A 22,673-nucleotide genomic window follows, 5' to 3' on the forward strand; every position below is an offset into this window, starting at 1 on the left:
ACTTTCATTGTACTCTTCATTTGTTATTTTATCTTTCTTTTGAAATAGGATAATCGCAGCATTGAACCTCTGACTTATGGCCGAATTGCCTCCTATTACTATTTGAAGCATCAAACAGTTAAAATGTTCAAGGACCGCTTGAAGCCTGAATGCAGTACTGAAGAATTGCTTTCAATTCTAAGTGTGAGTTTTTTATATATTCCATATCTTCTCTTTTAATTTAGGACTTAAAGTTTTGCCACGTAATTTGTCTAGAAATTTAACAGAAACCATGTATAAAGCCCTTTCCTTTGTCAAACAAGGTCACTACAAAGCAATATATCTAGACTAAGATGTCCATAGATAAGGTAACTATATAATTTATCATTCAAACTTGGATCTTTCTGAGTGTGGAGTGAAGCCCTATTTAAGCCAGGATAGTAGATGTAGACTGGACTGTCCTGAGCAAGGCAAGTGATCACCCTAGCCTTAAATATAATAGCCTCTTTGAATTATGATTGAAAGCTTTTCTTATTACTCTTTGGATGGTTTCTGTTGAATACTTATCTGTGATGTTACTGAAGTTTATTTCATAAGCATTCACATAATTAAGTTTCAGAATTAATGTCACGACAGCTGTTTCTCTCATCCTCACAAATACCCTTTCTAAAAAACGGCAACAGATATATCAGATGGTAAAAAAAAAAAACTATCCTGTGTTCATTTGTCCTTTTTTGCCATTCGGAGTGTCTTCTCCACCTTTCCGTCTACATACTGTATCCTTTTGACTTTTTTTTTCCACTTTGTTGATTTTAAGTGTAATAATTTACCACAAAATTTTGTTAACACATTAGTTAGGATATATATATGTTCTGATTGTTATCTTATCCTTCAGGTGTGTTGGTGCTTTTTTAAAATGTTAAGAACGATTGGACCATTCTGTCTTTAAAGTCCTTCTCTTACAAGTCCTTCTCTTACAAATTCATTGATTCTATGGTAGTTCACTTAGTAAATTTTTTCCTTCCTCTTCTATAGCTTTATCATTCTTAACAAGCTTCAATATCCCATTCACAGGTTTTCAGTTTCTCAGTTTTTTCCCCTCCAAGAAACTAGTGTGTAAATTTTGTGCGCAGCATAGTGCCGTGTACACTTTAGTAAGTTCAAAAATATTTATTAATGAATTGATTAACAGATGGAAGGATAGCTGGATCATATAATAATCAGTTTTCTATTGTTTACTCTGTAGAAAAGAATAGAGAACTAAAATATATGAGGCAGGTACCAAAAAAAAATTTTTTAAGAAATTAAAAATGTATTTCTGATAGAAGAATACAAAATATAAAGAATTTTTTTACATACCTAAGAATGAGGTTTATATCAGCTCCTAGCCAAAGATTCATAAAAGTAGGATTTCTCTGGGGGAGAGACTGTTAGCACAGGCAGCAAAATAATGATTAATAAATTTGGGCATGCCTCTTAAATTAGTATCTGTTAGATTTAAGAATATAAGCTTTTCATATTTACCTAATCTCATAAGGTAAGCATACTTTTCTGCCTTGGGAACATGTATAATAACAGCTAACACCTTTGAGCAGTTTTTATGCGCTAGACATTTAAGACCTTTTAATTAATAAACTCGTTTAATCCTCATAACAACCACTCATTTGGATATTAATAACATCCCATTATTATTCCCATTTTAAAAATTAACCAGCTTGTCCAAAGTGATGGTTTGCAGTTTAGCATCTGAGTATGGGCCCTGAAACTATCCTACTATACTTTCTCTCAAGTCATACACACACACACACACACACACACACACACACACACACACACACACACACACTGAGATGGAAGGCACTGAGGCGGGAGGTACAAGGTAACTCAAGTTAAAACTAGATACACACTGTAAAGGAAATTTGTGAAAACCATATGCCTATTACATTCTGTACCTCCATTTACTCTGCTAAAAAAGCACAAAAAATCTATACAATCCCAGGGAAATTAAATCATCATCTCTTTTGCTTCAGTCTTCTCTTTGAAAAGGCATTGATCACAAAAGGTTTGTTCCCATCCTGTCAGCGGCATGTTTCTTTCTGATATTACGCTATATAAAACCAGTGCTGATCTCTTGGTATATTTTTGTTAAATTTAATTCTCCTGTCAATAACTGAATAAATGCAATCATCTGAAAATACATGTAAGGAAAGCTATATAATGGAATATTTATATAGATTTGGTTTGGTCTACTCCATAAAATTCCCCAGCAAGAATATCTTCTTCTCCCATGGTGTTTAGTCCAAGGAACCCTCAACTTACACTAGATATTGTCTCAGTCTTTATTAGCTCAATGAGGGTTCATTCTAAATGGAGAATCACAGGACTCACACTGACAAGGAGATATGTAGGTATCACATTGTTTTCTTAGTTTCTTGCCTAGGAATCATTCTTTATTCACTAGCAAACACTATGTGTAACTACCAGCAAAATGCTAATGGTGTAATTTCCAGAAATTGTTTTTATTATGTTTATTTAAATGCTTTTTTTTTAAACCATGAAAAGACTACCAAATGACTCACAGAACCTCAGTATCCTCCCTACTCTCGCCTCCAAAAGTACATATTAATCTCACTGTGGTTTTAAAATAAGGAGAAAGTAGTAGTCAGACAGAAGCTGTAGTGAGCAGGATGATAATAGCATAAGAAGATGAGGAAAGCTGTGCGGATAACGTTAGTGTTTCAAAGATCTGTTTTAATTATCATTGTTTTTATTATAATAAGAAAATCACATTATGTTTTTGAACAGTTCACTCATATAACATTCATTATTCATGCTTCCTTTTACTAAGATACATTGATTGATGTTTCTAAAGTCATTTTTAAACTTTAGTTGTGGAATTTGTTATTTTAATATTTCTGATAACATTGCAACTGAAAAGCTTCTATTCTTTTGATTATTACTTTGAACTTACTATAATGTTTTCTTAAATTTTATTAGTCAATGAAGTTTTCTTATTTCTTAAGCTACACATTACATTTATCTCTTGGTTTTCAGGATTTGGGGGTGTTAATAACAGTATAGAAATTATGTTCATTAAGATTTTTCTTTTGAGTCCTCTGAATGTGTTGCATTGTGATGATTATGGACACACAAAAAATAAGCTAGAAGGTAATCATAGATTGAAAAAAGAATATTAAAACATCAATTCTCTCTTACCAAACATTTATAAATATATAAACCTATTATTTCTCTTCAATTGTCATCAAAACGTAGTTGCAAGTGATGATCTCTTGATTGTATCTAGTCCTAACTGATGGTACCTTCTTTTGGACCTTTCCTTCCTTTAGAGAACGTAAGTATTTATAATCTTGTACTGAGCTATATGGTTTTTTCTTTTTTTTTATTATTATACTTTAATTTCTGGGGTACATGTGAGGAATGTGTGGGTTTGTTACATAGTATGCATGTGCCATGGTGGTTTGTTGCATACGTCACCCTGTCATCTACATTAGGTATTTCTCCTAATGTATTTTTTTCCTTCCCAATCCCCCCACTCCCTGCTGTCTATCCCCCCCACCCCCCAACAGGCCCCAGTGTGTGATGTTACCCCTCCCTGTGTCCATGTGTTCTCATTGTTCAACACCCACTTATGAGTGAGAACATGCAGTGTTTGGTTTTCTGTTCTTGTGTCAGTTGGCTGAGAAATGATGGTTTTCTACGGCCATACCACCCTGAATGCGCCCAATCTTGTCTGGTTTTCTCTTTTTTAAAAATGAATTGGAATTCATGCCCTTTATGTAATCATTTTGCATATTGCCATTAACTTTTCTGAAATAAGAATTAGAATTTCCAGAATACAAAATCAGTGTACACAAATCAGTAGAATTTCTGTACATCACAACATTCAAGCTGAGAGCCAAATCAAGAATGCAGTCCCATTTTCAATGGTGACAAAAGAATAAAATACCTAGAAATACAGCTGACCAAAGAGGTGAAAAATCTCTACAATGAGAATTACAAAACACTGCTCAAAAAAATCAGAGTTGACACAAACAAATGGAAAAACATTCCATATTCATGGATAGGAAGAATCAATATTGTTAAAATGGCCATACTGCCCAAAGCAATTTATATATTCAGTGCTATCTCTATCAAACTACCAATGACATTCTTTACTGAATTAGGAAAGACTATTTAAACTTCATATGGATCCAAAAAAGAGCTTGAATAGCCAAAGCAATACCAAACAAAAAGAACCAAGCTGGGGATATTATATTACCTGGCTTCAAACTATACTACAAGGCTACAGTAATTAAAACAGTATGATACTAGTACAAAAACAGACATAGACCAATGGAACAGAATAGAGAACCCAGAATTGAAGACACGCACCTACAACCAACTGATTGTCAATGAAAAAAGTGGGGGAAAAAACTCCCTATTAAATAAATGGTGCTTGGATAATTGCCTAGCCATATGCAGAAGATTGAAGCAGGACCCCTTTCTTACACCGTATTCAAAAGTCAACGCAAGATGGATTGAAGACTTGAATGTGAAACCTAAAACTACAAAAACTCTGGAAGATAACCTAGGAAATACCATTCTGGACATAGGCCCTGGCAAAGATTTCATGAAAAAGATGCCAAAAGCAATTGCAACAAAAACAAAAGTTGACAATTTGAGACCACATTAAACTAAAGAGCTTCTGCATAATAAAACAAACTATCAGTAAGCAGCCTACAGAATGGGAGAAAATATCTTCAAACTATTCCTCTGACAGAGGTCTAATATTCAGAGTCTATAAGGAACTTAAACAAATTAACAAGCAAAAAACAACCCCATTAAAAAGTTGGCAAAGGACATGAACAGATACTTTTGAAGAGAAGACATACATGTGGCCAACAAGTGTATGAACAAATGCTCAACATTACTAATTCATTAGAAAAATGCAAACCAAAACAACAATGAGAAAGCATTTCACACCAGTCAGAATGACTTTTATCTTAAAAGTGAAAAAATAACAGATGCTGGTGAGGTTGCAGAGAAAAGGGATCATTTATACACTGCTGGTAGAAACGTAAAGTAGTTTAGCCATTGTGGAAAGCAGTTTGGCACTTTCTCAAAATACGCTGCTAGTAGAAATGTAAGTCAGTTCAGCCATTGTGGAAAACAGTGTGGCAATTTTTCAAAGAACTTAAAACAGAACTACCATTTGACCCCTCAATATCATTATTGGGTATATACCCAAAGGAATATAAGTTATTCTACCATAAAGACACATGCAAGCATATGTTTATCGCAGCACTATTCACAATATCAGGGTCATGGAATCAACCTAAATGCCCATTAACAGTAGACTAGATAAAGAAAATGTGGTACATACACACCATGGAAAACTATGCAGCCATAAAAAAAAGAATGAAATCATGTCTTTTGCAGAAACATGGCTGGAGTTGGAGGTCATAATCCTAAGTGAAACACAGGAATAGAAAACCAAATACCACATGTTCTCACTTACAGATGGGAGCTAAACGTTGAGAACCCGTGGACACGAAGAAGGGAGCAAAGGACACAAGGGCCTACTTGAGTGTGGAGGCTGGGAGGAGGGAGAAGATCAAAAAACTACCTATTGAGTACTATGCTTATTACCTGGGTGACAAAATAATCTATACCCCAAACCACCACAACACACAATTTACTTATGTAACAAACTTGGACATGTTCCCCTGAACCTAAAATTAATTGATAAGCAGAAGATTGTCAGGATTGGTAAAAATTCTATATTATGTCTGTTTATACCTTATCCTCCAAATTCTAGCCTTTTATGTTCTTTTTCTCTGTATGTAGAATGGTTGGGGTCAGCCTGGTAGTTTTCAGAATGATATTGCATTGACAGTACAACCCTTTGACCAAAGAATGGTGGTAACTTACAGTTTCTGAGTTTGCAGATGAAACTAAATTCTTCCAAATAGCACAGAGGAAATTGTCTAAAGAAATAAAGGAAATTATCTAAAGAAATATTTAAGGGTGTATTGCAGTGTGCATATATTGGATGGCTTATCTTTAAGTATTTCTCTCCATTTTTTCATACTAAATTTCATTGGTCACCATTCTACCCACAGACTATATATTGATTCATCAAAAATATGTTTATTGTGTGTCTACAATGTGTAAGGCACTTTCTAAGGGCAAGATACAGAAGAGTGAACATTACTGACAAACTTCCCATGTGTATGTGTGAGTGTGTATGTGTGTGTATGTGTGTGTTCATACATAGATAAATTACGGGCAATGGTAGTAAACCATGACACTTTCACCTGGGTATTGCTACTGACTGAAGTCATCAGTTAAGTGTGATGCTTTAAGGATAACAGCAGATGTTGCCCATTATCAAAAAGAACATGTAAAGACAAAACAGGAAATAGTATTCTGTGCTTTCTATTAATTGTCCATATGGAGAACTGCTATATACATTTCTGGTGGCCTCAAATCAAAAGGACATCAGAGAGAAAGTCTGAATGTTTCCAAAATGAGCTACCCAAATGATAGAAGACATGTGATTAGAGCACTTCAGTCTAGAGCGACAGAGGCTTTGAATCAATATGACTAAAATTAAAATAATGAATAGAGGCCCTCTTTGAGTCTTGAAAACAGTAACTTTTTCACAGTTAGTAGGAGGTTTCATCTGATCTTGGAAGAAATCAACTCAGAGGATTGATTACTTCAATTGTTGGATATAATATAGGCCAAAAATTTATAGATTAAAAAAGAGATGGGATAAATTTATTAAAAGCTACTAAAAAACTAAAATAGAAGATGGAGTTGTGATTGTCATATTTGGTGTGATAGATTTTATATATATATATACACACACACACATATATATATATACACACACACACACACATATATATGTATATATTTTTTTTATACAAAGCAGAGATCAGGATTGGACCTGCCTGGCATTTGCATGAATTTTTTCTGTTGACCCTCTAGATACTTTAGGAATACTTTTACTCTTCAAAGTATGTGAGCTTTTTTTTTTTAATGTAGCAGTCTGTTAATACTTGCAGATACTAATTCCTGTTGATTATTATTCCATTATATGAAACTATTCCAGTCAACAGTGAGAAAGAAAATACACTTCCACTCATTTTTTTTCTCTTGTAACATCTCTTTTGAGACTTCTATTTTTATTTATTCTACTTTCCTAGAAGCCAACTATCTTGTCTTTAAATGATAGTAAAATGCTCTAGTCTGGGTGTAAAGCAAACATTCTATTGAAACTATTTCTCTTCACTAATTTCCTTCTACAATAGAAACCCATTTATTTTAATCCCTTCTAATAGAAATCCTTTTATTTAAATCCCATCTTTTCAATATAGCCATTAAAAAATGATAATTACTTTTTATTGAGAACCTACTACATGCTAGGCAGTTTATATACATTATGTATAAGCATCAAATAACCCTTCAAGTTAAATGTTAATATATAGATAATGAAATTGAATTTTAATGAGATTAAGTTGTTACAGGTTCTATAGAAAGTAGCTCCTTAGAACTCTTTTCCCTATACCTTATTTCCTCACCTAGACATTTTATAGGATAAATAAATATCTTTATCCTATTATTTCATTCCAGCTGTAAAAAAATTTTTTAAACATTGACATATAAGACAATATACTTTTAAAAAATAAATTAAGAACCAGAGTTACTTTTAAAATTACGTATGACCTTGTAACTAGAATTATAAGTATTAAATGCACATTTTAATTGCTAACAAAATTATTTCAGCATTTTTTTATTGAAGACATTATTTTAAGTTTTAAGCAATCTGATGCTATTTTGGAAAACATTAGGTATTTTATAAGAACCTTGCCAAGTTTTTTCTAACACCATGAATTAATAAGCTTCATAATTAAGGCAGCTGCTTCACACCTCTACTGTTAACCAGTGACATTACATCTGTCTTGCTCCATTGATGCCCTCCTCCTAGTTATTGAAGCATTTAGCAGTTTTGGCAACAGGGATTACATGGCACAGAGTAAGTAGTCTAATTAGATATAAGTAAAAATCCTGGGGGAAAAGAGCATTTTGAAAGTAATTTGAAGAATCGCTTAATGATGTTGGCACTGACAGCTAAAGTCCAGAGTAGAAAGTGCCTGTCATCGTGGCAAACCAAGATCATGATCTGATATGTTCAGTGGACTTTTAGAAGGTAGCCTGTTTTAAAACTAGAATAGAAATGAAAGCTTCAAATTTAGAGAAAATTTTTTAAACAGATTTTTCAGAATATGCTTACTCTAATTTTAACCATTTTGAAAGAAAGCAAAATATGCTCCCAATGTCTTATGTCTCAAGAATTTTCAGTTAATTCGTGTAACAGATACTTGGTTGTTAATGGTTCTTGTAATGACATGAAATGAGGTTTTATTTATATATCAAATATCCAATTAAAAGTAGTAAAATTCTTATTTTCATACAAGCTTGGATATTGACTAAAAGAATGAGTTTCATGTCTAAATATAAACAGAACCATTCGAAATTTAGAAAAGTACCAGAACAATAGGATTTTTATGTATCAGTAAATGTCCAGGTTTGGCCGTTTCTCTGTCCTGTTCTCTTTAAAAGCACACTGATTCTTTGCTCTGCCTTTATATAGAACATTTTCAATAATATAATATTTTTAATACTTGAGTTTTGTCATGTTTGAGGCACAACTAAAAACTGGTTTGTAAGAAAAATTGCAAAAATACCTTTCTCAAACATATGAGGTCGAAACATAAGCAAGAATTTTTTTACAAGGGAGAAATTTAAAACTAAATAAAAAGGACAAGCCAGTTATGAATAGCATTGGTAGGGGACCCAGCGTGTAAAAAATTAAAGAGTTTATTAAAGGAGAAGTGAAAGAAAGGAAAGGTTAACTGAATAACAGTGAACACTACCAACCTCATGGCCTTCCATTTCCAAATAACCTCCTAACAATCACAGGATCCCATCTGCTACTCTTTATCTTCTTAGTGGGGAAACCTAATGGATATCTTCCAGGGTTTGTGAGAAGAGCTTCCCTAACCCTCTGGCTGGGGAGCTGCCTGGCATCTTTTGGAGAGGCACAGATGGCAACTGTCTTGAAAAAAGGTATCTTTCTACTTTTCTTGGTCTCTTTCCCTTGAGACCTTCCATGTTCTCCATTATTTCATAACTTCTAGCTTTCTACACCTACAAGCTTTCTTTAATGTAGAAAAGTGAAATATTTTCCTGGTAAAAGTCCTCAATCTTAAATATATCTATTGTGATTTAGTAGATTATAGGTTTTTAAGCTGTTATGTTCCAGCGAGCATAAAATGTATTTGTTATACTGTCTGGAATTTGTCCTGTTTTAAATTTTTGTTCTTTTTCTCTTTTCTTAAATACTTTTAGTTTCCTAAACTGTCCCACAGATTAAGGGCTGTCAATTACCAGGATTCCAAAGGTTGGTGATTAAATAGGAAACGAATTTAGATTTAGGAATGAGTTTTAGTTATTTAAGAAATGAGTTTAAATAAAAAATATATATATTTCTTTTACTATCTACTAGTTTAACTGTCTCATTTAAAAAAAAAAAATGGCCCAACCTTGCCCAAGATGACACAACTATTATGGAATAATAACATAAAATCTCAGCTCCCAACAGGGAAAGAACAGAGTTAAAATGTATGTCTCCTAGCAACCTTTGAATGTCCTGTCTTTTCCCTTTTCTGTTTTGTACTTTTCTTTTTTCCTTGTTTTTACATCTTATTTTGCTCTTTTATCTAAATTTACAAAGTAAGGTACATAAAAAAAGGGTCGCACCCATAAACTTCTCTACCTACACTATCTGTAGAAGATACTTTTAGCTTGTTGTTTATTAAAATTTACTATGTATTCTATCCAATACTCAGTGCACTTGGGGAATACCAAAGAAACAGAAGACAGATCCATATTTTTTAAGGAGATTTATACTAGAGCCCTAAAAGCTTAATGAAAACAAAGGAATAAGCTTGTACCTATCTCTGTGTGTCACTGCTGCTCAATATAGCTTTATCTAAGCATGGCAAGTGTTTAGTTCTACCTACAGCATTCAGGGCAAAAAGAGTTGCTGACGTTGTCATCTCCAAAAGAGTTACCAGCCTGTTGTATAGCAAGATTCGAAAACCAAGCTCCTGGGGGACACATAGGAACATTTATGAAGGGTACTCCAACTAAACATTTTTAAATTGCAAACATAATCTTGATTGGGTTTATATAAATTAAGTCATATTTATGAAACTCCCATGGTATTTTGCTCTCCAGGGAATCTTATTAGGATTCATTTGGCAAAGTAAATCATTATCTGGTTTTGAACATATTTTTATTTATTATCATTAATAACTCTCTGCTTAACTTAGTGATATAATAACTACTTAGAATTGTCAGTATATGTGCAATCATGCTGGAGAAATAAAAATAACCTTGAAGCATATTATCTTACTGGGAATAAAATGTCTTTCCCAAATTTTAACCACCTCTCTACTTTGAGTAAGTTGAGCATTGTTTAGATTTTTTAAATAAGTGGAAAATATGGAAACTTTAATATTGAATTAAGAATGTTAAAATCTAATTTTCATATGCTAGAAATTGGTTTCTGCTTAAAATGTTTCTAATTTCATCCCAATAAAGTTTAAGTGCTCTAAAATTGCTAGGGTCTCTTTGGTCCAGCAGGTGGGGCAATTCAGAAATCAGTATGACCTCCTTCCTCCATGAATAATGGTGATTAGAATGGTTTCCAAAAGATTTATGATTCATGTCCCAAATGCCTTCTCAATACAAATAATGCCAAAATGGTGTTTAAACTAAAAATCATATCATCCTAATTTTTTATGCTTAGAAGGCAGCCTGGTAGGTAAATAGGTGTGATCATTCCCGATATTTAAGGCTGTCTGAATGTGTTTCGGTATCATTTTATTAGAAAAAGAAAAATTAAGCATGCTAACATTCAGTGCAAGCCACAATTACTATAATCAGCATTCTACAACATTACATTATTTTGGAAACATAGAATTTTTAAAAGGAAAACATAATCATAGAAAATACCCCTTGGTGCTGAGGGACAGACAGCCTTTTAGGTTAGCTAAAATACCAGACCTTTTCTTTATGTAACAATGTAGAGAAATACAGGTCATTCACTATATAGTATGTACTTTAAAAATAAATAAATAAATAAAACCATGTTAACACAGATTAGGACAAAAATTTTTGTAAATTATTATGAAGTATATTCTAATGTGTTTAAAAACACGTCATTATGTGTATCTCCTTGCTTTATTGAATCTTGTTTTATATATAATCCTACTTTTATAAGTTTTAAATTGAAAACAGGGCAATTACCCTTTCTTAATATGTTTGTTATTTCTGGCAGTATTTCCCTATGCCCTATTCCCTTTTCATTGATTTTATCAGACCATCAGTAGTCCTCATACCTTAGCCATTATTTAGCCTGTCTTGGTGCATTCAGGCTGCTACAACAAAAATACCATAGAATAAGTAGCTTTAATAACAAATATTTATTTCTTACAGTTCTTATGAAGTTCAAAATCAAGTACTCAGCAGATTCAGTGTTTGGTGAGGGCCTGCCTCCTGGTGCATAGATGGCCATCTTCTAGTCATGTCTTCACATGGCAAAAGTGGTGAGAGATTTCTCTGGAGTCTCCTTTATAAGGGCACTAACCCCATTCATGAGATCTCTGCTTTCATGACCTAATCACCCCCTCCCCAAAGGTCCCACCTCCAAATGCCGCTGTCGCCTTGGGAGTTCAGGTTTAACATATTAATGGAGGAGGGAACACAAATATTCAATCTATGGCATAGTCTATATAGACATTTATATCTCCTGATCACTTTCTTGCAAGTCTTCTAAGAGACAATAGTCCATGTGCAGAAAGATTGCAGAGCTATATCTTTTGTGATATAACCACTATTTGTGTAAATTGCCACATCACATTAGCTTTTCACATAATATTACATTATAAAAGAGTTTCTGCCTGTGGGTGATAACTGTAGCTTTCACTGACTCCCATATTCCACAAGTTACAAAACAAACCCGATGTGAAGAAAATTTTGCATATTAGCTCATTTGTCACTATTCATCTAGTCAGTTCACTAAGTTTATAATTCTGATCATGTAAGCTTAGTTATTATGAGCCTGGGTTCTGAAATCAAACCCCAACCCTTTCAAATCCTATCTCTGCTACTTTCTAGACCTTAGTAAAGGACAATGGTACTTAGGACAGTAGTACACCTCTGAGCCTCAGTTTCCTCAAGAGGTTATCGGAATGATTAAATTACTTTATATAGGTGAAATGCGTAGAACAATTCTTTATTTGCAATAATCAGTAAATATTGGCTATTATTTAATAATATTTATTGAGCACATATTATATTCTAGCCATGAGGGATACAGCAGAAAACAGGACTAATGGTTCCAGAACTCATGGACCTTATAGTTATAGTGGGATTGGCCAAGAATAAACAAACATTTAATTTCAGGTGAATATAAGTGAAATGGGGGGAAACGTGATGATATTCAGAAGATAATTAGAGGATGCTGTTATTAATAGAATGGATTATGATAATAAAGGAAAGCCATTCTGAGGAGATGATATTTGAACAAAGAACTCAATAATATGAAGGAACAAGTCATGGGAAAGTAGGGAAGAAATCCCAAGCGGACGGAAAAGCAAATGCAGAGGAAGCAGAAGCTGCATGGATATTTCAAAGAATGGCAGAAAAGCCAATATGTTTAAAGTGCAGTGCACACTGAGAGGGACTAGGAGGCAGAGGTGATGTCATCTAGGCCCATAGTAAGGAGAAAAGTGAGTTTTATCCTAAGTGTTCAGAGGAGCCATTGGTAGGATTTTGATCCCATGAGTGCTGTGATGTTATTGATAGTGAAAAAGACCATTCTAGCTTTTTCTGTAGAGAACTCGCTTTTGCAGAAAGTCCACATGAGAGAAGATGGTGGCTTGGATATAGTGGTTAGAAGTTGAAATGGTGAGTAGTAGTCAGACTCAGGATGTTTTAAAGATTGAGCCAACAGGAATTAATGACTGACTGATTTTGAGTAAAGAACAGAAGATGATGCCTAGGTTTGGACCTAAACAATTTGGTGAGAGAGAATACCATTAATTGAAATGAAAAGCATGGAGTAAAGAGCAGGGTGTGTATGTGTTTTGGGGAATAGGGGGACTGACAGGCACATGGATTCTTTTTTTTTTTTTTTTTGAGACGAAGTCACATTCTGTCACCAGGCTGGAGTATAGTGGCGCTATCTTGGCTCACTGCAACCTCCACTTCCCGGGTTCAAGTGATTCTCCTGCCTCAGCCTCCCCAGTAGCTGGGACTACAGTCATGCGCCACCATGCCCAACTAATTTTTGTATTTTTAGTAGAGATGGGTTTTCACTGTGTTGGCCAGGGTGGTCTCAATCTCCCGACTTCATAATCCACCTGCCTCAGCCTTCTAAAGTGCTAGGATTACAGGCATGAGCCACTGCGCCTGGCCAGATTCTTTCCCAAGTTTCAAAGTCATGGAATTAGTTGAGATCATCTGGGCAGTCAATGTCGATGAGAGGTCTAAAGGTTGAGCTCTGAGAATGCTAGCATGTAGACACTGGGGAGAGAAGGAGGAAAAGGTATGACAACAAAGAAAACTAGGAGTGAGGAAAAATAAGCAAAAAGGAAAACATCCAGGAGAGTGTGTTGTCCTGGAAACCAGGTGGAAAAAAAGTATCTCAAGAAGGAGATCATCTCAAGAAACTAGATATCAAAGGAACATAGCTCAAAATAATATGACAAATCCACAGCCAACATCATGCTGAATAGAAACTGGAATCATTCCCCTTGAGAACTGAACAAGGCAAGGATGCCAATTTTCACCATTCCTATTCAACACAGTACTAGATGTGCTAGCCAGAGCAATCAGGCAAGACAAAGAAATAAAAGACATCCAAATAGGAAAAAAAGAAGTCAAACTGTCTCTCTTTGGTGATAATATGATTATATACTTAGAAAACTCTAAAGATTCCACCAAAAGAATATTAAAACTGACAAACAATTTTAGCAAGGTTTCAGGATACAAACTCAATGCACAAAACTCAGCAACATTTCTGTACACCAATAATGTTCAATCTGAGAGCCAAATCAAGAATGAAATCCTATTTATAATAGCCACAACAAAAGTAAATACCTGGGAATACATCTAATCAAGGAGGTGAAAGATCTCTATGAAGAGAACTTCAAAATACTGTTAAAAGATAACATAGATAACACAAACAAATGGAAAAACATTCTATATTCATAGATTGCAAGAATCAGTATCATTAAAATAGCCATATGGCCCAAAGCAATCTACAGATTCAATGCTATTTCTATCAAACTACCAGTGTCACTTTTCACAGAATTGGAAAAACCTTTTTTTTAAAATTCATGTGGAACCAAAAAAGAGCCCAAATATAACCAAAGCAATTCTAAGCAAAAAGAATAAAGCCAGAGGTATCACATTACCTGACTTCAAACTATATTAAAAGGTTACAGTAACCTAAACAGCATGGAACTCATACAAAAACAGACACATAAACCAGTGGAACAGAGTAGAGAGCCCAGATATAAAGCCATAAACCTACAGTCATCCAATCTTCAAGAAAGTCGACCAAAATAATCAATGCGGAAAGGACTCAATGAACCGGCTAGCCATATGTAAAAGAATGAAACTGGACCCCTACCTTTAACCATATACGAAAAGTAGCTCAAGCTGGATTAAATATTTAAATGTAAGACCTCAAACTATAAGAATCCTAGAAGAAAACCTAGGGAACACCATTCTGGACATCAGCCTGAAGAAATAATTTATGACTAAGTCCTCAAAAGCAATTGCAACAAAAACAAATTGACAAATGAGACTTCATTAAACTAAAGAGCTTCTGCACAGCAAAAGAAACTATTAAACGACTAAACAGACAACCTACAGAAAATAATCACAAACTATGTGTCCAACAAAAGTCTGGTATCCAGAATCTATAAAGCTCTTAAGCAGTCGAAGAAGCAAAAAAAAAAAACCCATTTAAAAATGGGCAAAAGACATGAACAGACATTTCTCAAAAGAAGACATACAAGCAGCCAACAAACATGAAAATATGCTCCACATCATAATCATCAGAAAAATGCAAATCAAAACCACAATAAGATAGTATCTCATACCAGTCAAAATGGCTTTTTTTTTTCCTAGACAGAGTCTTACTCTGTCACCTAGGCTGGAGTGCAGTGGCATGTTCTCTGCTTACTGCAACCTCTGCCTCCCAGGTCTAAGCGATTCTTCTGCCTCAGCATCCCAAGTAGCTAGGATTACAGGTGCCTGCCACCATGCCTGGCTAATTTTTGTAGTTTTAGTTGAGATGGAGTTTCACCATGTTGACCAGACTGGTCTCAAACTCTTGACCTCAGGTGATCCTCCCACCTCCACCTCCCAAAGTGCTGGGATTAGAGGTGTGAGCCACTGTACCCGGCCCAGAATGGCTATTATTAAAAGTCAAAAAACAACAGATGTTGGCAATGATGTGGGGAAAAGGGAGTGCTTATAAACTGTTAATGGGAATATAAACAGTTTATATTCATCCACCGTGGAAAGCAGTTTGGAGATTTCTCAAAGAATTAGACACAACTACTATTCAACCCAGCAATCCCATTATTGGTGATCCAAAAAAAAAAAAAAAAAAAAATCTTTCTACCAGAAAGATACATGCACTCACATATTTATCTCAGCATTACTCACAATAGCAAAGACATTGAATCAACATGAACAGTGGACTGGATAAAGAAAATGTGGCACATACACAACGTGGAATACTACACAGCCATTAAAAAAAGAACAAAATCATGTCCTTTGCAGCAATTTGGATTCAGCATTATCCTAAGCAAATTAACACAAGTACAGAAAACCAAATACCACATGTTCTCACTTAAAAGTGGGTGCTAAACATTGGGTACTCCTCAACACAAGGATGACTGTAGACACTGGAGACTGCTAGAGGGGTTGAGGGAGAGGGACGAGAATTGAAAAATTAATTGTTAGGTGCTGTGTTCAGTACCTGGGTGATGGAATTATTCATGCCCAAACCTCAGCATCACACAGTATAACAGATAACAGACCTGCATATGTACCCACTAAATATAAAGTAAAAGTTGAAAATTAATTAGTTAAAATTAAGATACAACTATGCAGTGAAATACTGTGCAACCATTAATCTGTGTATAGATGTACACCTATACCTCTAGTTATGGAATGCCATCCACAACATACTGTTTAGTGAAAGGAAAAAAAGTTAAGTTACAAACAGTGTATGTAGCTTGAACCATATATATTACTATGCATACATATGCATAGTAAAAGATTTAGATGAATGTATACCAATATATTAACACAGATCACCTCTAAGTGGTGGAATTTTGAAGAATTTTTTCTTGATTATGTGTTTAATGTCTGATGTTTCCAATAAGTAAATGATGTATTTAAAATAATTTTAAAGCTACTTTAATTTTTACATAAAAAGTTTTTCTATTTTCTAATCACTAAAAAATCAAAAAGGAGATGGTGATTAACTGAGACTGTTGAGATACAGAGTTAGATGAGAGCTGAGAATATTCATTCAACTGATAAGATGGAGATCCTAAGTGTCTTTAATAAGTAATTTCAGTGGAAGGTTGAAGACAAAAGACTTGAGAGGATTCAAGAGAGAATGAATTTTAAGAAAATAGAAACAGCAAATACAGCTAGGACTATCCTTCCTTACATGGAGCTAGGGAGGCAGAGGTGGTATGTAATCAGTTTTCTTTCTTTTTCTAAAGCTGTTGCAGCATATTTGTATGCTCATTGAAATGATCCCAGGCATGGGGCAGGGAGATAATACAGGAAGGAGCAATGTCCTTAAAAAAACAAAAGGCAAATGAGAATCAATGCATAAATGGAAGAATTGGCCTTACGTAGAAGTAGAGAAAGTTTATCCATTATAATAGAAGATATACAGTGTTGGAGTACAGATATAAGGAGGTTGCTGTTGGATAGTGGGATAAGGAAGAAATACCATTCTGTTGGCTTTAATTTTTTCGTGAACTAAGCAGCAAGATCATCAGCTGAAACTGAGGCGGGGGAATGACCTGTAAATGTAGGTAAAAGCCACTAAAACGTTGAGGTGGCCATAGTATGGTGGATTTAATATGATATTTGCATTTCAGAAACATGGGTTCAAATCTCAGCATGACCATTTTAACCTCTTTGTGTAACTGGCAAGTTACTTAATCTCTCTAAGCCTCAATTTCTTTATTCATTAAAAAATGTGTGATTATGCCTGCCCTATTTATCTTCACAGGGTTACTGTGTGTATCCAATAAGGTAATTAGATAATTAGTATGTATGTGCTTATAAAGCATCATACATATTTAAGACACACATGTTGGAACATAGCTGACCTTACTTTAGACAGGTTTTTTTTGTTTTGTGTTATGCTGTTTTTTGGCTTAAGTTTATTGTTTACGTTTTGCTTTTCTTTTGCATTCAAAGCTGCTTTACTCCAGACACCTTTCTTTACATTTGTAGGGGTTCAGAGCACTTAGTTTCTCCCTGACTATCAGAAGCAGCAGCCTTATTGGACTCGCTAAGAAACATTTTATTTCATTATTAGTGGCTTGGAGGAATAAAAAAAAGTACAGGATCTTGTGACTATTATGCTACAAGTAATCTTTGCTCTTAAGAGGCACTTAAAAAAAATAAATGTTAATGTGTACATTTAAGGTCTGCAACATAATGTTAATGAGATATATAGTAAAGTGGTTGCTGTAGTGAAAGAAATTTGCATATCCATCCTCTCTCATAGTTACCCCTTTGGTGGCATTTTCTGAGTTTTCCCTCTTTGGTTGCTCTGCCCTACTCCCTTGTTCCCTTCTTCCTGTCTCCCTTGGTTAATATTTTACTAAAAGCCGTGGCTCTGGGGCTTAGATTACCACAGGGGAGAGACACAGTCTGTAAAAAATGATTCTTCACTGCCACATCATCCTATCTCTAAATAAAAAAGCACTAAGACTCTTTAATGAGACATTACCCTGGTTTCCAGACCAATGTCTGTGCTTCTAAGAGTGCTCATCTATTTATATTTGTTTAAAAAAAAAAAGCCACTTAGTAATTAGAAGAAATCGTAAAGTAATTATGATTAGTAATACCAATTATGGCTGGGGTCATTACTTCTTCACTAAGATGCTTTGCAAATGGATTAGCACTTCTTTGAATTAGGAACTTGGGCTTGAAAGCTTGAGGAAGCTGTATTAGTAAGAAAAATGATCTTTATTTTGGGACTAAGCAATAATCTGCAAAACAGTCAAGTCAGGAAGCCATTGGGAACCTGGCTGAGAGAAAAATCAGGCAAATCAAATTGGCCATTTTATTAGGAATATATTCATCTGGGAAAATGCACTTGATTCAACTGCAGTTAAAGCTCTGGTCAGTTTAATCTAGTTCTTTACTAATGCTAACTCTAAAATGGTTGGACTGTGATATTTAGTATTCATCTTCCTGAATAATTAGGCAAATATTTCATTATTTAATATTATACTGGGCAGCAAGAAACCATATTTAAAGTTTAAGTTTTTATGAAATATAGGTTTTCAATAATAAACATTTTTGTCATACAAAGAAAGCACTACTTCCTTTTAGTTTTTAATGAGGGATTAAATGTCCATTTATTCTTTTACACAGGTACTGCTTTTTTAATAATCTCTTTCTTCCTCTACTACGACTTATTCTTGGCCTCCTTTCCTAGTTAATCCTGTTTGTCCTTCATTTTCTCCCCTTTGGAAGATGATCTGTCCTATACCTATTGCTATTCTACAGATAATTCTTAAACGTAGACCTTCAACAGTCCAACAAATATATTTATTTAGCACCTACTATGTTAGGTACAAGAGGAAACAGGATAATTAAGATATGGTTCCTGCTTTCAAGAAGAGAACAGGCCTATGTCTAAGAAGTGATTACAGCTTGATAGTAACAGTCTTGAAAGTGTAACTGGTACCAGCATATCTGGAATATGCTGAAATTCTGGTTATTAAAAACATGTGCTTTTATAATGTATAGAACTGCAGGGCATTATGTTAAATGAAATAAGCTGAGCATAGAAAGACACATATTACATGTTTGCAGTCATATGTGAGAGCTAAAATAAAATTGATCCCGTGGAGGTAGGGCGTAGAATAGTAGTTACCAGAGACTGGGAGTGTGGGGGATGAAGAGAAGTGGGTTAGTGGGTGCAAACATACAGTTAGATAGAAGGAATAAGTTCTAATGTTCAGTAGCTCAATAGAGTGACTCTTATTAACAAGAATGTATTGTATATTTCAAATATCTAGAAGAGATGACCTAGAATGTTTGGATATCACAGTTACCCTGACTTGATCAGGGTATGTATGCACAATATGTATGCACGTATTGAAAAAAAAATGTACCCCATAAATATGTATAACTATTATACATCAGCAAAAAATGAAAAATAAAAACGTAGTGAAACACCTTAAAAATCAAGGAAACTTTTTGAATATTAAAAGAAAGAATGTGGGCTTTGGAGTGAAACAGGCGTAACTACACTGTTTTCTAACTATATGACTTTGGACTTGTCATTTAACCTCTCTAAGATTTATGCTCCTCTATAAAGTAAAGGGGAGGATTAAATAAAATAATGTGCATAAAGCCTTAGTACATTACCTACCATATGATATCTGCTGTTGCTAGCTTTCATTAGTGATATTTTAATATTGATAGCAAATTCAGATCAATGTATTATAATTTATATAAATCATATCTACATAGAACAAGTATCATTATTCTCTTCTATTTAAAAAACCTTACAAGATGAATTTAGATTCCTTAGCCTGACATATGGGATTGTTCTGAATCTGGCTTCAGCATAGGGCATAATGAGAATAGCCCAAACCTTCAACTGCTCTTCCCCTTTTCTCCCTCATGAAGCTCATGCTAATCCACATTCCAGGAATGCCTCCTTTCAGCAGGTAAATCATAAAACTTTTCAGAAAAATATTCAAGTTAGATTCTAATTCTATAGTATAAGCCAAAATAAATTTCAGTTAGATTAAGAATTAAAGCCAAGCATAATGTTAAAATTTTATATTCTTCCCCTTTTAAAGTTTGAAAAGGGGAAGATGGGAAGAAGCACAAAAAAAGAGTTGAAGAAATTACAAAAGGAAATGGGTAAATTTGCCTACATAAAAATATAGAATATATGCATGTCTATAAATATAATTTAAAAAGCAATAATATATGTCGTAATTCTAAAAGATAAAAAGGTAATATTTTTTAATAATCATAATATTTAAAAAGCCACTAATACCCAGTGGTAAAATGAAAAGAGGGCATTTGGTAACAACTTACAAAAGAATAAATTCATTTTAACAAATGTAAAGAAAACACTCAAACTTCTGTGATAAAGGAAATAGAAACTGAAAAAAAAATGGCAACCATTTTGGCCTATGAAATTGTTGGGAATTCAAAAAGGACAATACACGTTGATGATGAGAACACTGTAAGTTAGACATTCCCAAACACTGCTAAATAGTCTTCATTGATGTGGAAATTTGATATCTATCGAAATTTTTATTTTACGTTTCTAAAAGATTTGAAACTTAGTGTTTTAATTACATTTTTAGGAACTGATCCTAAGGAATTAAGTGTACTGTCAAAATGTATGAACACAAATGGTCATCACAGCATTATTTCTAATTTTAAAAAACCTAGAAAACTTTCCTGTAAAGAACAGTGTCTCTCTTTCAGAATATATAATTTATTACCACTGAAACATAAACTTAAGTTCTTGAAGGGAAATCAGTGGGAAAAAGTATTTGTTTTTATACAGCCCTATATACCTACTCTAATAGATATTTATGCTTGTCTTGTCAAACAATCAAAGACCACTTAATAATTAACTGAATAGTTTTGAAGAGCTCTTTCAAGAAAAAAATCTACCTACTGATTAATAATTCTTAGCAGACTGTAATCTTCCCATTAAGAGAAGGCTAAAATGAATATCTTTATGCTGGGTTACAATATTTATGACAGAAGCCTAGAGGAATTTCCAGTGATATCTTTTGATTTCCAAACCCAAAGAAACGGGTATGCCTCATTCTCATACTATGTATTCTAAAGAAATTGTTGGTACTACAAAATGAAATACATGGAAATGGTCTTTATTACAGTAGTATTATTCACACATCTGTTTTTTATCTTAACATTACGTTCTCCTGAAAAAGAATTCCACTTATTTCACAGTGTTTTCCAACTGACAGTCCAGTGGAATATAAGCATATCTCAGAAATTTGATTATTTCAGAAAGCTAGAGCTCATTGTGCTTTAAAAAAAATTGAGGCATAAGAAGGATTTTCCAAATGTCATCCTCCTTAGATCATAAAATGTTGTACTTTCTTGTATTCTGTTGTTTTGTGTGTAACTCAGAAGAATAATGCAATTTGGCAGAAGCACTGTGGTCTCAGTTTTCAAATATTTCTGTTGGTAAGAGATAATTATTCTATGTATTCTTGCTTCAACTTATTAGATTTAGGTCTTTTATACCATCTTTGTCGATATTTTCTGTTATTTATTAAACAGTGTCAAAATTTAGAAAATAAATGCCAAACAGGTGTCATCTTCTTTTGACAGATCAACAAATGAACAGCTCAGAATCAGTGACAGCTGACAGTATTGCTTTGCTGAACTAAAAGCATAGAAAGGGTTGTGACCTGGAACTACTTTTACTTTATTAACCAGTGAAGAAGGAAGGAAAGAGAGAGAGGAAAGAATCAGTTAAGGCCTCCAAATAACTACTGAATGCAACTAAAATCAGGGAAAAAACAAAAGATGAATAGATTGTCATTTGAAACCAGCACCAAAGTGATGTGGGTGATACCAGACTGAAACTTAAAAGCAGGGTTTTTGTTGTTGTTGTTTTTTTAATCATGGACTTGAAATATGATGTGATAGTTATTTAAAATATTTTTGTTAATGAAGTATCTACATGTATAACATATATGGATTTCAGAATTCAAGGAATTTTAACACAATACATTTAGAACCATGTTAAAATATATATGTGTGTGTATTTATGGGTTTCTTTGATGATTCAGAAGACCTCTAAGGATCTTTCAAAGTCTTGAGACTATCATTATAATCAGCATATTATGGATATATTAAAATGCTAGAGCTCATTAATATGGAGCTGATAGAGTTGTGTTAAATGCAATTTTGCTATTTATAGACCAAAAGCAGTGTTTTTTTTTCTTTTTGGAGAAGACAAAAATCCACAGATATCCATCATATCAGTGTATCAGTAAAGTAAAGCCACTGACTAAACAGTCTTCTTTTATAAAACAAGTTGTTGGTTGCTGTATTTGAGAATTTGGAAATGTATATATACCTGATGTATCCTCATATCACACTCTAGAAGTTTACTGTCCAGTGAATGAGCCCCATATATGCATACCAAACTTAAGAGCTGTATCTTATAACTCGTCATCATGTACATACTTTGTTTTCCAATGTTAAAAGCACCAAGGAAATGCAAACTAAATTGAGGAACTGGGTTAATTTAGCTT

The 22,673-nt window shown here is 33.9% G+C and overlaps 1 protein-coding gene across 1 annotated transcript in view; it reads left to right on the forward strand.

Moving 5' to 3' along the window:
• ASCC3 (activating signal cointegrator 1 complex subunit 3) overlaps positions 1-22,673 on the forward strand; it is a 363,321-nt gene that overhangs the window by 264,661 nt on the left and 75,987 nt on the right. The window contains exon 36 of the mRNA XM_012438418.3: positions 49-183. Coding sequence (XP_012293841.2) covers positions 49-183 — 135 coding nt within the window. The remainder of the gene's footprint in view (positions 1-48; positions 184-22,673) is intronic.

The sequence above is a fragment of the Aotus nancymaae genome, unplaced genomic scaffold (assembly GCF_030222135.1).
Source record: "Aotus nancymaae isolate 86718 unplaced genomic scaffold, 86718_ANA_hifiasm-v0.15.2.pri h1tg000040l, whole genome shotgun sequence".
Lineage (NCBI taxonomy): Eukaryota > Metazoa > Chordata > Mammalia > Primates > Aotidae > Aotus > Aotus nancymaae.